The 16907-nt window shown below is 42.9% G+C and overlaps 1 protein-coding gene across 1 annotated transcript in view; it reads left to right on the top strand.

Annotated features, from left to right (window-relative positions):
• cacna1ha (calcium channel, voltage-dependent, T type, alpha 1H subunit a) overlaps nucleotides 1–16907 on the top strand; it is a 252931-nt gene that overhangs the window by 213152 nt on the left and 22872 nt on the right. The window contains 3 exon segments of the mRNA XM_080206889.1: nucleotides 8391–8469; nucleotides 9060–9181; nucleotides 14749–15078. Coding sequence (XP_080063015.1) covers nucleotides 8391–8469; nucleotides 9060–9181; nucleotides 14749–15078 — 531 coding nt within the window.

Below are 16907 nucleotides of genomic sequence, written 5' to 3'. Positions count from 1 at the left end.
AAAAAACCTTCCTGCACACTTTGCACAAAAACTGACCCCTCTAATGAGCTAGAGCTATAGCTATTCCAATCAATATTAGTAAAGTTAAAGTCCCCCATAACAATTACCCTATTACTTTCACTCCTATCCAGGATCGTCTCCGCAATCCTTTCCTCAACCTCTCTAGAACTTTTAGGAGGTCTATAAAAGACTCCCAACAGGGTGACCTCCCCTCTCCTATTTCTAATCTCAGCCCATACTACCTCAACAGACAAGTCCTCATCAAACTTCCTCTCTGACACCGTGATACAATCCTTGACTAATAATGCTACCCCTCCCCCCCTTCTACCTCCTTCTCTGCTCCGACTGAAGCATTTGAACCCCGGAACCTGCAACAACCATTCCTGACCCTGCTCTATCCATGTCTCTGAAATGGCCACAACATCAAAGTTCCAGGTACTGATCCACGCTGCAAGTTCATCCACTTTATTGCGAATACTCCTCGCATTAAAGTATACGCATTTCAAACCCTGCTCCACTTCACCCCCACGATGCCGTGCATTGCAGTCCCCATCTATGCCCCCCTCACTTTCACCCCCGCTACTCAGGATCCCACCCCCCCTCTGAATCAGTTTAAACCCCCCTGCATAGCCTTCGCAAATTTTCCCCCTAAGATACTGGTTCCCCTCTGATTCAGGTGTAGATCATCACTCCTGTAGAGGCCCCACCTTCCCCAGAATGAGCCCCAATTGCTCAAGAACCTGAACCCCTCCCTCCTGCACCATCCCCTCATCCACGAGTTCAAACTTTCCCTCTCTCTGTTCCGCTCTAAACTATCCCGTGGCACAGGCAAGAGTCCCGAGATAACCACTCTGTCCGACTTGGCCTTAAGTTTCCACCCCAACTCCATAAAATTCTGCTTAATATCCCCTTCCCTTAACCTCCCTATGTCTCAATGAGATCTCCCCTCATTCTTCTAAACTCTAACGAGTACAAGTCTAGTTTATTCAGCCTCTCCTCATAGCTCAACCCCCTCAACTCCGGCATCAGCCTAGTAAACCTCCTCTGCACTCCCTCCAAGGCCAAAATATCCTTGCGTAAGTGCTGCGACCAAAACTGCACACAGTACCCCAGCTGCGGCCTCACCAGTGCCCTATACAGCTGCAGCAAGACCTCCCTACTTTTATATTCAACCCCCCTCGCTATGAAGGCCAGCATCCCATTAGCCTTCCTGACCACCTGCTGCACCGGCAGGCTGGGTTTTTGCGACTCATGCACAAGGACCCCGAGGTCCCTCTGCACCGTCGCCTGCTGCAGTTTTTCGCCACGTAAGTAATAGTCCTTCCTACCATTATTCCTACCAAAGTGGACCACCTCGCACTTGCCAACATTAAATTCCATTTGCCAGTTCCTGGCCCATTCACCCAGCCTATCTAGATCCTTCTGCAGACTCTCCACACCCTCTGCGCAATTTGCCGTTCCACCAATCTTGGTGTCATCAGCAAATTTCGACACCATACACTCGGTTCCCTCCTCCAGATCATCTATATAAATGGTAAATAGCTGAGGCCCCAGTACCGACCCCTGGGGCACTCCACTAGTCACCAACCGCCAATCCGAATAGCGCTCATTGACCCCCACTCTCTGCCTCCTATTTGGCAGCCAATCCTCTATCCATGCTAACACCCTACCCCCAACTCCATGCCCCCTTACCTTCTGCAATAACCTCTTGTGAGGTACCTTGTCAAACGCCTTCTGAAAATCAAGAAAGACCACATCCACCGGCTCTCCTCTATCCACCGCCCTAGACACATCCTCATAGAACTCCAATAAATTTGTCAGATACGACTTCCCCTTAACGAAACCGTGCTGCATCTGCTCTATCAAGCAATTCCCTTCAAGATGCCTCGCTATCATTAACCATGTTTACATTTTGTAGACTCAGAGAGAGGCCTAAGCTCATGGTCTCTGTTTTAAAGGCTAGTTTCCCAAATTATGCAACCTTGCTTGTGTTTAATAGGAATGTGGGAGAGTTTTACAATTTTATTATGAATTGGCTGCAGTCATACTGGCACAGAACATATTGTGGAATATTTGGACAAAAAATCTGAATTCCAGAGATGAGGTGAGAGTGACTGTCTTTGACATCAAGGCAGCATTTGAGCATGTCGTATCAAGGGCTCCTGGCAATATTGAAGTACTGGGAATAGACAAAACTCTCCACTGGTTGGGGGTAATGCCTAAAGTGAAATGGTTGTGGTTGCTGAAGGCCAATCATGTCAGCCCCAAATAAAGAAGTTTCTCCAGGTAGAGTCCTAAACCTAACCACCTGTTGCTTCATCAATGATCTAATCCATCAAAAGGTCAGAAGTGGATTTATTCACTGATGACTGCAAGGTGTTCAATACCAAATGCGACTCCTTTGATACTGACGAGGGTAGTATTTGAACACCAACCTACAAGTTCTCCTCTAAGTCGCACGCCACCCTGACTTAGAACTATATCTGTTTTTTCATTATCGCTGTGTCAAATTCCTGGAACTCCTTCCCTAATGGGCATTGTGGATGGAACCTATACCACAGGGACTGCAGTGATTCAAGTAGGCCGCTGTACTTTACAGTCTCAAGGGCAGTTAGGAATGGGCAATAAATGCTGGCCTAATGAATAAAGCCCACATTTCTTGCATGAAACTTTTAAAAATGCACTCACCCAGGTAAGTGGAAAGCATTCTATCACTCAATTTAAATGTTTCTTTAGATGATAGGCAGGCAATTAATGGTCAATTTTTCAACCGCTCAACATAGCATGTTGTAAAGATTGACGTAGTGCTTCTGATTTGCAACAAAATCAGTTTGATGCTTCCTGATTAAGAAGTATTGCTACTGATTAGAAAACCTCTTCTTGATTGTTGCAACTTGGTGGTACCACAAATTAATTTGTCCATCAAGTTTAAGATTAAAGCAGAGAGTAGGAGAAAAAAACTCAATAAATGGATCAATTGGACAACGAAGTGTTAAAATGTTTCTGTAAAATTGCATGTGTGTAATATAGTTCAGGATCAATATATTAGAAGTAAACTCACCACTTATCTTTGAGTACTTTATTATTAAGCGAATCATAATATTACAGCAAAAAAAAGCATTCAGGACAGCAACTGAAGATCTTATGTATGTGTCACCAGCCTAATGGCAAATCAATAGACAACATCAAAAAGTAAAGTATTAGGCACAAATAAAGTTTACATTAACACTGCAGTGAAGTTACTGTGAAAATCACCAAGCCACCACACTCCGGTGCCTGTTCAAGTCATTCCAACTAACCAGCACGTCTTTCAGATTGTGGGAGAAAAGCAAAACACCTGGAAGAAACCCACGCAGACACGGGGAGAACATGCAAATTCCACTCAGACAGTGACCCAAGCTGGGATTCGAACCCTGCCACTGTGAGGCAGCAGTGTTAACCACTGCACCATGATTCCTTTGAAATTAATGAAGTTTCGTGATGCTATCCATGCTAGAATTAATTGTAATAACAACAGTCTCCATTTGTCTGGAGTGTCCTCAAGAATAAGCAACTCTCATTTTTTGATTAAATGTCCCAGTCTATAGCCTCCCGTTAATCAGCATGGACTAGATTATTGTTTTGCACACTTCTGACAAAGGATATTTAGTGCTTAATTATGGCTTTTACCATTGACATTCTCTGTGCTGAGTTACAAACAGATCCCAGAATCAATATCTTAATAGCTCGTAAATATTTTGCTGACATAATGCATTCATAACAGATGTCTTAACAATACCACATTACTCTTGTCCTGTCTTAGAGGCACTTTAATGGCAGAACTGAGATTCAGTTTCTCCACCAACCTTCCTGATTCATGATTTTACAAATGATATATTCTGCAAACTAGCTCAGACTGTTTTAAGGTTGAATTGATTTTGTTTTGATTTGACAGCACACACATCGGGCAGAATTTTCCCTATGTTATGCAGAGCATGGCAATGGGTAGGGAATGCAGCATTGCAGCCGTCATACTGCTTGGGACTTGGTCAAAAAAGGTGAAGGGGCGAGTCCTTTGATGTCACGCTGGTGGGGCAGACTCTGACTGAGTCCAGCCCATCAGCAACCTACAGCACGACCTTATCAGCCATTTATGCCACTCTCCTGCTGCAACAAGGTCAGAAAATTTGGCGCCCAGTTAAATTTTCAGGTGGGATGGAAAAATCCCGCTGCCGTTAATGGCGGTAACATTCCAACCTTAGTTATTTTTTTGATGGGGATACCGTACTTAAAGGCCATTCCAGTATACAAAAATTAAAATGGAACACTCCCCTGACCTCAACCTAACCCCACCACGAAGCAACCCCCGTCCCTCCACGGGAACAGTGCCTGGGTACAACCCATGCATGACGCTCTTTCCCCCCTGAACAATGCACTCACCTGAGCTCTCCAATGAGTCTGTCCGCCAGATGCACGCCATCAGAAACCAGTCATTATTTAGGACACGCTGATGTGAATGGATCATCTATCGCGAATGGAGGATTATTATCAGGCATAAGGAACTTATAATTAGATTCAAATTTATAATCATGGAGGGCAGGGTCAATTGCGTCAAGTTTTTACATCAACATGAAATGCAGTTTGGACATCTTGCAAGATTCTTTGTTCCTATTGCCCATCCCTCCTGATGAAGACATGAGCTGAAACTTCCTCCCATACTAGTCCTTCCCTTCATTTTTAGCCTGCTATTTAGCTCAATAATCTTCCATTTGAAGTAGCGTGAACTTTACAATATTGCTGCTCCTGATGTAGACTATCACTCAGCAGTCAGGTAGATTGAAGAATCAGACACAAAGATCAGAGTGCTCAATTTCTGGCAGCCCTTTTTCCAGTGTGGAAATGAAAATTAATCACCAGAAATTCTAGAGTATAATGACTCTGGTGTTCTGACCTCCCTCTCTGCATCTTTGAACTGCATTTGTGTTGAGCAAGGCACCTCGCCAGCAATAGGACATCAGTCAACATGCTGCTTGCTTTTTAAAAACCTGAATAAAAACTTTAATATAAAAATTCTAACCTATAGTACATTTTGTCAAAGCCACCTATTATATATCTGTCAAAGTCTTTTTCTTTCATTAGCAAAATTTACCCTGGTGGATTTTTATTGCATTGGAACTTTAATCATATCATTAGATAGGCCATATTCACCCCACTTCTATTGGATGCTGGTATGCGGACATTGCTGACGAGGCCCTTTTTATTATTCATCCCTAGTTGCCCTGTGAAAATTGTCGTGACCTTCTTGATCTATTGCAGTCCTTGTGGTGATGGTGCCCTTTCAGTGGTGAGAGGTCAGGAGTTTAACATCATGAAAAAAACATTTGCCACTTCTATATTTTTCGGTCTCCAAACATAATGACACACACCTGCAGTCTTTCTCCTTTCCATCAACATGTAGCTTAGCCATGCAGTTTCTTTAGTTTGTTACCATCTGCGGAATACAGTTCCTAAATGGCTAGTTCAGACCTGTTACTTCCAACATGGGTGAAAATGCCTGTCAGTACCAGAGACTATGATGCTGTTGAAAGTGAAAAGCAGAGTCGCCAAAACAGGATATCTTTCCCCTGGAAAAAGCTGATAGTTTTGATGGTGTTCCTGAACTGTGGTAGGATGAGGAGAGGGACAGATAGTGGTACCACATTTGAACTTGTGTGCAGTAATTTTACCGCCTCGCCCACCTGAGGCTCGTAAGATCCCACCCACAGCCAACGAAGAATGCCGTTCTGTGAGCCATGCCCATCCCAATTCCAGGGCAGGTGGGGCGGTAAAATTCCAACTGTGTTGTGTAGCGGTAGTTAGTCTTTGGGGCAATGACCTTGGTGTTTGATTTTCTTTGCCCATAAGACTAAAGATTAATTTACATGACAGCTGTTTGATCAATCCAAAACAGTTTTGTTTTTTTGCCAACGCCAATCTTGAAGGGTACAAACACAATATATGAGTACTACATGATTCTCTGTCTAGCTGCGTTTGAATATGTCAAAGTCCCAAAGTCATCATCAGCAGATGATGGACTGGTATCTGTGGAAAGAGAATTACACCAGAATTCTACTGGGCTGCCCACCAAGAGAATCAGAGCAGGTGAGGGCCGGACAATCGGAAGGTCCATTGATCTCAGATGATGGGAAGGTCCATTGATCTCATAGCTTTTCAGGTTGACAACGTGTTGTCAGAAACTGGAAACATTAAAAATGCGAGGGATTTTAAGCAAGCACGGGGTCAGAGACAAGAGGGGGTGGAAGGTAAGCACAAAAGGAAAGATCTGTGATAGGGTGGAAAGTAGGAGAGATCAAATGACAATAGAGATGATGGCACATGGCAGAAAGGATGGTAATGGGACAAGTGAAGAAATGAAAGATGGGTCTGGAGGAGGTGTAGATGGGAAAAATAGAACCATCATCATCAGTTAATGTCTGTATTAATGGGAGCAGTGGTTATGATATGAAATTGTTGAAATCAATGTTGACTCCATAAGGCTCAATAATGCATAATCAAAAAATGAGGTGGTGTTTCTTGAGCCTGGGTAAGATTCTCTGTGGACTCGATGGGCCGAATAGCCCTTCCTTCTGCACTTTGGGATCTATGATTCTATATTGCTTTTACTAAAGTGTTAACACATTAGAACAATATGATCGTAGTCTGATTCCAAGGGATAGATTTATAGTTAAAATGTAAATTGCTCTTTATCTGATGTGTAATACAGTACAAAATTGCCTCTTATTCGTTTGGCTTGTTGTGAATTTTCAATCTCATTTGGTGAAGGAGATTTTGGGGTCTTTTTGCAGAAGATTTCTTTAATCTTGTGCGTTCTGATCAATTTTGAGATCTGTTAAAAATGCACCCAACCCAACTGCAGCACAAACAATATGGGGAAAGAGTAGGAACATGAAATTAATGTATGTAGCCTTATCATCCCCATGGGAGAACCGTAGACTAAAATAACCAAATTTACTGAATGACCCCCAAAGCAAGAAATTACCAACAAGATTCCATTATTGTAGTTTTTACCTTAACATGAATTAGCATCCAGATAAATGAAATATGGAGTAATAGAGAAATTAAGATGAGTACGAACTATAAATTAAACATGGAGTAAATGATGCAAAAAAAGTTATCCCATGAGGTCACAAAGCATTCACACTGCTTCCTATAGAAATGTGGCACCACATGTAATCTGACAGTAGTTCAAACTCAGCATCCGAATTATAGGATGTCTCAATTTTCACCAAATGGATTTTGTCCTTAAGTCATGTGTAACTGTAGCTTCACTCCATCGAAGTCCTCCGAAGACAGCTATCACCAAAACAGCTGAACTTCCTTCACAAATCACAGAATCCCTATAATGCAGAAGGAGGCCTTTTGGCCCATCATGTCTGCACAGACTCTCCGAAAGAGCATCATACTCAGGCCCTATTGTGTAAACCCAACGTATTTACCTCACTCGTTCCCTCTAATCTAGACATAGTGAGACACCAAGGGACAATTTAGCATGGCCAGTCCTCCTAATCTTTGGAGGAAACCAGAGCACTCGGACAAAACCCACGCAGACACGGGGAGAACATGCAAACTCCACACAGACAGTGACTCAAGATCGGAATCGAACCCGGTCTCTGGCACTGTGAGGCAGCAATGCTAACCGTGGTGCCTCCCAGACAGACTTGATGATACAGATTCTCCAAAGACTCATGTAGTTGACTCCTTTATTAAACCTAAATAAATTGGCTGGTCAGCTCTGACAAAACTGAAGCAGAATCATGGAATTGCTCAGTATATGATCTCCATTCTAGCCTTGTCCTCCGCCTTATATTTTAACTATATTACACTCATATCTCCGTGTAAGATGTGCCTCCTCTCTTCCTCTCCCGCTGATGCTCTGTTTCTTCTGTGGCTCTCTCCGAATCTACCAGCCAGGTGGCTTTCAGATTTTAAATTCCTCCCTGTTGGTACTGCTTCCAGGTCAAGGATCAGCAGGTCACAAGGACAGAGACATCATAAGAAATTGCAACTTTTCCATACTGTAGTGCTTTTGGGTCTGAGTTATCACAATGGGTCCATTTGGAGTGCCAGCATTGGTACTGAACAGAGGGACCAAATGGCCTTCCACTGTGTTTCCATCTCTTTGATTCCCAGATTTTGCATATTGTATAAATTTGTCTTTAAATAATTATGTGACTTTTTTTTAGTCATCATACAGAAGCAGGCTATTCAGCCCATTTGTGCTTGTATTAGCTCCTTGAAAGATATCCAGCTGTTCCCAAAGCTCGTTCTTTCCCTACAGCCTTGCAATGTTGGAATGATACTAATGCTATGATCCCTTTGCATTATGTAAACAATTTTTTTTTATCTTTCAGGTGGGGAATCTTGGCTTATTGTTCATGCTTTTGTTTTTTATATATGCGGCTCTTGGAGTTGAGCTGTTTGGAAAGCTGGGTGAGAATTTAATTGATTATATCTCTGTTATAGCCACCAAAGACAACAGTATTTATAATTCGTGTGGTTTATTTTATACAAGAACGTATGATTCTTGTATAAAGAACCTGCCACCGTCTACCCAGGGGACGGGGGATTCAATGGCTTCTGGTCCCACTGGCATTGGTGGGAACAGCCTGTGATCCTCACCAGTGAGCACCTCGACCAGTGAGGGGACTAAGATAATTGAGCTCAGATGACTGCATTTGGAGTTCATTAATGACATGTTACATTTAAATCAGCCTCATGCCTTTTCTGGGCATGAGGTTGATTTCGCCGGCAAAACGGAGCCTGCAAAATCGACAGAGGTGAGAAACCAGGTGCGAACCCGCTTTGTTTTTGCCTCTTGCCCTATCTTACCAGCACACCATGCCGATTGGCCTGTGTGGATTGTGCCTAATCTATTACAAACATTAAATGTGAAAATTCATCAGATTTATTTTTCATTTTAAAATATGTCCAAACGAAAGTTCAAATAAAAGAGAATTCTCAGTTAGATTAGGTACTTTATGTAGTCTTCAATAATTTCATTGCATTATTTTGTTTCTCAGTTTGTGATGATGAAAATCCCTGTGAAGGCTTGAGTCGACATGCAACGTTTGAAAATTTTGGAATGGCATTTCTTACTTTATTCCGTGTTTCTACTGGTGATAACTGGAATGGAATAATGAAGGTATGTAATTACTACCACTGAACTGTTAAGCTCAAACATTAGTAATGTACCAGGAAGCTATTAATTAGAATGTCCCAATGAAATTAAATGATCTAATTTATCAGTATTTATATTCAACTCACTCTACTTTGTTCACCAGTAATTATCAATCTTTGGAAATATATTAAGATATAATATTCTGATATAATGTCTCTGAATTTTAACGCTTTGGGTAGGATATCTGACTGTTGATAATTCTATTTATTATTATTTGAGTAGCTGTATTCCAGATGAGTGTAGCTTATTGGTGCTACACAATTAGGATGCGTTTTGATCTAGACTACCTTCACAGTGGCTACTTGATCACAGCTGGGCTAGGAGGCACTGTGGTTAGCATTGCTGCCATACAGCACCGGGGATCTGGGTTTGATTCCTGGCTTGGGTCACAACGTGTGTGGAATCTACATGTTCTTCCCGTGTTCGTGTGGGTTTCCTTCGGGTGCTCCAGTTTCCTTCCATAGTCTGAAAGATGTGCTGGTTAGGTGCATTGGCCATGCTAAATTCTCCCTCAGCGTACCCAAACAGGTGCAGGAGTGTGGTGACTGGGGGATTTTTCACAGTAACTTCATTGCAATGTTAATGTAAGTCTACTTGTAACACTAATAAATAAACTTCAAACTAATCTTTAGGAGAGGCATAGAATAAAACCATAGCATCAAAGAATTCTTTCAGTGCAGAAGGAGACCATTCAGCTCTTCAAGTCTGCCCAACTTTGGGCAGCACTGTGGCACTGTTGATAGCGTTGCTGCTTCGCAGCGCCAAGGACCCAGGTTCAATTCCAACCTTGGATCATTATCTGTGTAGAGTTTCCACATTCCCTCCATGTCTGTGTGGGTTTCCTCCGGGTGCTCCGATTTTCTCCCACGGTTCAAAGGTGTGCAGGTTAGATCAATTGGCCATGGTAAGTTGCCCCTCAGTATCAGGGGTTATAAGGGTAAGTAAGTGGGGTCATGGGGATAGGGCCTGGGTGAGATTGTGGTCAGTGTGGACTCAATGGGCCAAATGGCCTCCTTCCACACTGTAGGGATTCTAACTCCCAAATAGCAATTTACTCAGACTTGGGTAAGATGCTCTTTCGGGAGTCAGTACAAATTAAAAGCGGATGCGTTTAGAGTAGCTAAGAGTAGTGGGCGAGAAGAGGATTGGGAGAGGTTTAAATGTCAACAAAGAATGACAAAGAAGTTGATAAAGAAGGGTAGGGTAAACTGTGAAGCTGGGCTAGCGCTTAATATAAAAAAGGATAGCAAGAGTTTTTATAAATGTATAAAAAGGAAGAGGCTGGCTAGGGTGAACGTTGGACCCTTAGAGGATGAGAGGGGGGACTTAGTGGTAGGGGATGGGGAAATGGCTACGGTATTGAATAACTTTTTTGTTTCTGCCTTCACGGAGGAGGACGTGAATAATTTGCCGGGTGTTAGCGATGGTAAGATGATAGGAGTGGAGGGCCTGAATGACATTATTGTTACTAGAGAGGCAGTGCTCGACAGACTGGAGGGACTGATTGTGGACAAGTCCCCAGGACCAGATGGAATGCATCCAAGGGCTCTGAAAGAAATGGCGGAGGTGATAGTGGATGCCTTGGTGATTATTTTCCAAACGTCGCTGGATTCTGGGGAAGTGCCAGAAGATTGGAAAACGGCTAATGTTACGCCGTTGTTTAAGAAGGGTGGCAGGCAAAAGGCAGGGAATTATAGGCCGGTTAGTTTAACGTCTGTTGTAGGTAAAATGTTAGAATCCGTGATCAAGGAGAAAATAGCGAGGCATCTTGAGGAGAATTGTTTGATAGAGCAGACGCAGCACGGTTTCGTTAAGGGGAAGTCATGTCTGACAAATTTATTGGAGTTCTATGAGGATGTGTCTAGAGCAGTGGATAGAGGAGAGCCGGTGGATGTGGTGTTTCTTGATTTTCAGGTGTTTGATAAGGTGCCTCACAAGAGGTTATTGCAGAAGGTCAGGGGGCATGGAGTTGGGGGTAGGGTGTTAGCGTGGATAGCTGATTGACTGTCAAATAGGAGGCAGAGAGTGGGGGTCAATGGGTGCTATTCGGATTGGTGGTTGGTGACTAGTGGAGTGCCCCAGGGGTCGGTGCTGGGGCCTCAGCTATTTACCATTTATATAGATGAACTGGAGGAGGGAACCGAGTGTATGGTGTCGAAATTTGCTGATGACACCAAGATTGGTGGAACGGCAAATTGTGCGGAGGGTGTGGAAGGTCTGCAGAAGGATCTAGATAGGCTGGGCGAATGGGCCAGGAACTGGCAAATGGAATTTAATGTTGGCAAATGTGAGGTTGTCCACTTTGGTAGGAATAATGGTAGGAAGGACTATTACTTACATGGCGAAAAACTGCAGCATGCTACGGTGCAGAGGGACCTCGGGGTCCTTGTGCATGAGTCGCAAAAACCCAGCCTACAGGTGCAGCAGGTGGTCAGGAAGGCAAATGGGATGCTGGCCTTCATAGCGAGGGGGATTGAATATAAAAGTAGGGAGGTCTTGCTGCAGCTGTATAGGGCACTGGTGAGGCCACAGCTGGAGTACTGTGTGCAGTTTTGGTCGCCGCAAGGATATTTTGGCCTTGGAGGGAGTGCAGAGGAGGTTTACTAGGCTGATACCGGAGTTGAGGGGGTTGAACTATGAGGAGAGGCTGAATAAACTAGGCTTGTACTCATTAGAGTTTAGAAGAATGAGGGGAGATCTCATTGAGACATATAAGATGATGAATGGGATGGATAGGATAGAGGTGGAGAGGCTCTTCCCGCTCAGAGAGGACAGTAGGACTAGAGGGCACAGCCTCAAGATAAAGGGGGGGCAGTTTAGAACGGAGTTGAGGAGGAACTTCTTCACTCAAAGGGTGGTGAATCTCTGGAATTCTCTGCCCATTGAAGTGGTAGAGGCTGCCTTGCTAAATATATTTAAGACGCGGGTTGATAGGTTTTTGATAGGCGAGGGGATTAAGGGTTATGGGGAGAGGGCGGGAATGTGGAACTGAGACACGACAGATCAGCCATGATCTTCTTGAATGGCGGGGCAGGCTCGAAGGGCTAGATGGCCTACTCCTGCTCCTATTTCTTATGTTCTTATGTTTACAAACCCGATGGGCTGAACGGCCTCCGTCTGCACTTTGATTTTTCACTTTTTGTTAGCAATTCTCAAGATCTTCTTTGGGAAGTGGTATAATGCTTACAACACTTTCACCCAAATATCGGCGAGCATGTTTGATCTGGGTAATAAATTCAAGTCATATTTGAAAGATGCATTAACCGTATCCATCGAATCTTCTTGTCAATTACAGCATGTTCTGATGGAGTAGTCATTGATTTTTTTCTGACAAGCCTGCTGTAAAGTCTAACTGCAGGCTGCTTAATCCTATATTTGTGAAATTGACAGGGCTGATATTTCAAAAGGAGATGTGAAATAATTGCGGGAATCCACCAAAGAAGTTGATGTAAATTAAGAAAGAAACTAATCCTTCCAAAGGTTGATTGCAATCTTTGCAAGGTGTTTAATCCACAAACTAGAATTGGCTACAGGGAATAAGACGCTGATGTGTTCCCTTCATATTGCAGAAATAAAGCTAATTCTGGACTTCCTATTTCTCATCCTGTTTTTCACTTCACCATTCTGCTAGAATTCATGCAGTGGGCTGCCTTTGCCATGAACAAATAGATTTAATCATGTCCTCAATATCACTGCTAGGTTCTCCCAAGCTATAGGTTTTAGCTGAGTTCTGAAACGGTAGTGATGAAACTGTGCTACCATACCTTGCGGTCATTTGAACTGCTAATCTTCTTTCAGAATAATGACCCCTGCATGTGCAGTATGCGCACAAGATGCAATATGACCTTCACATAAGATTTGACTTTTCTTTTTCGAAATGCCAAGGATCTCAGTAAAATTACTATAATTATGATTGAACTGGACACATGAGCCGCAGAAAGAGGTGTTTTATAAATGGTCAGCTCAGTGCCCTAAGAAGGTTAAAAAAATAGCAATCAGCATCCTGAATTGAGTCACCGAGTCAAAGCTAATGCCGAGTACCTTACTGAAGAGTGATGCAATTTAGAACAGTACTGAATAGATATAGGGTTATATCACTGGCTACCAACAGATATCAAATTTACTAAATGGGCTCTTGTGGAATCATAGATTGCATTAATGAAGTTTATGGGTATAACCTCGACAACAAGATTACTTTTAAGTTTACACTGTGCGCTGTCTGTTATCAAGGTAGAATTACAACATAATTTGAATCTTGTTAGAGACAGTAAAATGATTACATTCACTGAACAGCTTATCTTAAAGTAAAAGTTTAAAAATTTATTTATTAGTCACAAATAGGCTTATATTGACTCTGCAATGAAGTTACTGTGAAAATGCCCTAGTCGCCACACTCCGGCACCTGTTTGGATACACTGAGGGAGAATTTAACATGGCCAATGCACCTAGCCAACACTTCTTTCAGACTTCGGGAGGAAACCGGAGCACCAAGAGGAAACCCAAGCAGACACAGGGAGAATGTGCAAACTCCGCACAGACAGTGACCCAAGCTGGGAATTGAATCCAGGTCCTTGGCACTGTGAGGCAGCAGTGCTAACCACTGTGCTACTGTGCTGCCCCACAGGGCATCAGTTTAGCACAGTTGGCTGAATCCTTCGTTTGTGATGCAGAGCAACGCCAACAATGTGGGTTCAATTCCCATACCAGCTGAGGTTATTTCTAAAGGCCCACTCTTCTCAAACTTGCCCCTTCACCTATATCTTGATGTCATCAATATAGAATAATATGATCTTATGAATCACAGTTAAGAGTAAAAAGAGCATTATTTTGCGCAAGTATGAGGAAATTAGAGTTCCACACATTGTGTGTAACTAATCTATTCATATCAATGATCCTACATACACTTGAACGCAATTCAAAATTCTATATGTGTATCCTATTCCATTCTAGTACTTACTGCTCCTTACTTCTAAAGTTTAAAGTTTAAAATTTTTTAAAGTTTATTTATTGGTGTCACAAGTAGGCTCCATTAACACTGCAATGAAGTTACTGTGAAAATCCCCTAGACACAACATACCAGCATTTATTCAGATACATTTAGCATTGGCAGTGCAGATAACCAGCACATCTATTCATCTTGTCATTCACTACACTGAATTTAAAATCCTTGCCCTTATTTACAAACTCCACAAGATCTTACCTCTAAAACGTCCTCCAGTCCAGTGTGCTGATAGGCACCCTGTGCTCTTAGAAATCTACTTCTCTCTACCTTCAATGGCAAAGTCTTCAGTTATCCTTGCCCCAACTTCTTGTTAAATCCCTCACCTTTACATCTCTCTCCCCACTTCAAAGGCCTCATCAAAGCCACCTTTCTCACGATTCCTTCACTCACTTTCCTAAGCTCTAACACCACTGTCCGCCATCCATTTTCACCACTATGCATACTTTGGAAAATCTTGCTATGTTGAAAATGGTATTTAAATTCAAGTTATTACTAAAAGGTGACTCTTTGCCCTTCTGTATTTTCGCAGGATACATTGCGAGAATGTGGAAGTGAGGATAGGCACTGCCTCACATACCTCCCCTTCTTCTCTCCTGTGTACTTTGTCACTTTTGTTCTAATCGCTCAGTTTGTGCTGGTCAATGTAGTGGTCGCCGTTCTAATGAAACACTTGGAGGAAAGCAACAAGGAAGCCAAAGAGGATGCAGAGCTTGATGCAGAAATAGAGCTGGAAATGTCACGGGCCCAGGGAGCATCGAGCAGCAACATCGGACAAACCCCTTCTCTCGATAGCAGAGCTTCAGTAGCTGGCCAGGAGTCAGTAAGACTTGAATCACCAGTACATGTAAAACAATTGACAGTGAGTGTGATTTAGATTGAATATTTTCATCAGGTGGCAGACTTGTCTTAAATTCTCGGGGTATCATAAAAACACGTTCAAGAGTACCTGTAAAAAAAGGCGCTGTTTTCATTTTAATCGCACTGAATTTTCCTGTGGATGTCACAATTCTGAAGTCAGCTCAACTCTTATGTCAGAACGTTGGTCAGACACTATCTTCCTGGAGGCTCCCAATTAAAAAGCTGCCTTCAAGAGCTGCGCAATGAAGGACAGTGGTTGGGTTCCAACATCAGGAAGTCCGTTCTGTGCAGGGTAGGGTAGGGTTACTGACCCCCTTCACAGTGTAGGTGGCAACAACACCTTCATAGAAAGACAGTAGTGATTGCTGCAAGAGTCACTTTTGCAAAGGCTTCATTTTCCATGGATTGGTTGCTGTGGCCTGCTTGTCACCTGCTTTGGGGGACCCAAGCATCGCAGCTTAATGTTGGCACTTAATAAAAGTCCTCACATGGTTTTTAGCTCAGACCCACCACTGCAAAACCACTTCTGTTTCCAGGCCATTGTACGCCATCAGAAAAATTTTAATCAATTTCGACCATCTGGATTATTATATTTTAATTTGTCCATGGGATGTGGGTGCTGCTGGCTGGCCAGCATTTATTACCCATTCCCAAGACCATTTGAGAGTCAACCACATTGCTGTGGAACTGGTGTCACATAAGGCCAGACCAGATAAGGATGACAGATTTTCTTCCCTAAAGGACATTAGCAAACCAGATGTGGTTTTACAACATCAAAAACAGTTTCATGGTCAATCGTTTAATTCCAGATCTTTACTGAATTCAAATTTCACCATCTGCCATGATGGGATTACCCTCGTCTCTGAATTACTAGTCCAGTGGCAATACCACTATACCACTGCCTCTCCTGATTGCCCTATTAAGAGACTTAACTGGCTACCCTCTGTTGCAGGGCAGGTCATGATGTGGGTATGCCGGCATTGGACTGGCGTAAACACAGTAAAAAGTCTGACAACACCAGGTTTTAGTCCAACCTATTTATTTGATAATCAGTAATCTCTAAACTGTCTGTGCTTTATATGCTCTGTCTGAGGCCAGAACTCTCCATTCACCTGACGAAGGGGCTAACCCCGAAAGCTTGTGAGTATATTACCAAATAAATAGGTTGGACTAAAACCTGGTGTTGTCAGACTTTTTACTGCAGGGCAGGTTGCCATTGTTGCTGGGTGTTTGCCTCTGGGAAAAGCGCAGGGAGGTGGGAACATGTTGAAGAGCAGCCCCAGTGTGAGTCAATTGAATCTTTCTTGCCCCCACCACAACTGCAGGACAGGCAAATTTAACTCATGGTGTGTAATTACTTCTATTGTCTCAAGAAAATAACATTTCCACTTACAGTGACACCTTTCAGAATCTTGGGAAGTTCTAAAGCACTTTGATTTGATTTATTATTGCTATGTATATTAGTATATAGTGAAAAGTATTGCTTCTTGCACACTATACAAACAGAGCATTCCATTCATAGAGAAGGAAAAGAGGGGATGCAGAACGTAGTGTTACCGTCGTAGCTAGGGTGTAGAGAAAGATCAACTTAATATAAGGTAGGTCTATTCAAAAGTCTAATGGCAGCAGGGAAGAAGCTGTTCTTGAATCAGTTGGTACATGTCCACAGACTTTTGTATTTTTTCTTGATGGAAGTTGGTGGAAAAGAGGATGTCCAGAGTGCATGTGCCCTTAATTATGCTGGCTGCTTCTCTGAGGCAGTGGGAAGTGTAGACAGTGTTAATGGGTGGGAGGCTAGTTTGAGTGATGGACTGGGCTTCGTTCATGAAC

Source organism: Carcharhinus amblyrhynchos, chromosome 18, assembly GCF_965287045.1.
Source record: "Carcharhinus amblyrhynchos chromosome 18, sCarAmb.v2.hapA, whole genome shotgun sequence".
In the NCBI taxonomy this organism is placed as follows: domain Eukaryota; kingdom Metazoa; phylum Chordata; class Chondrichthyes; order Carcharhiniformes; family Carcharhinidae; genus Carcharhinus; species Carcharhinus amblyrhynchos.
Note: the sequence above shows the minus strand (reverse complement) of the source record. Positions and strands in the feature narration are given on the sequence as shown.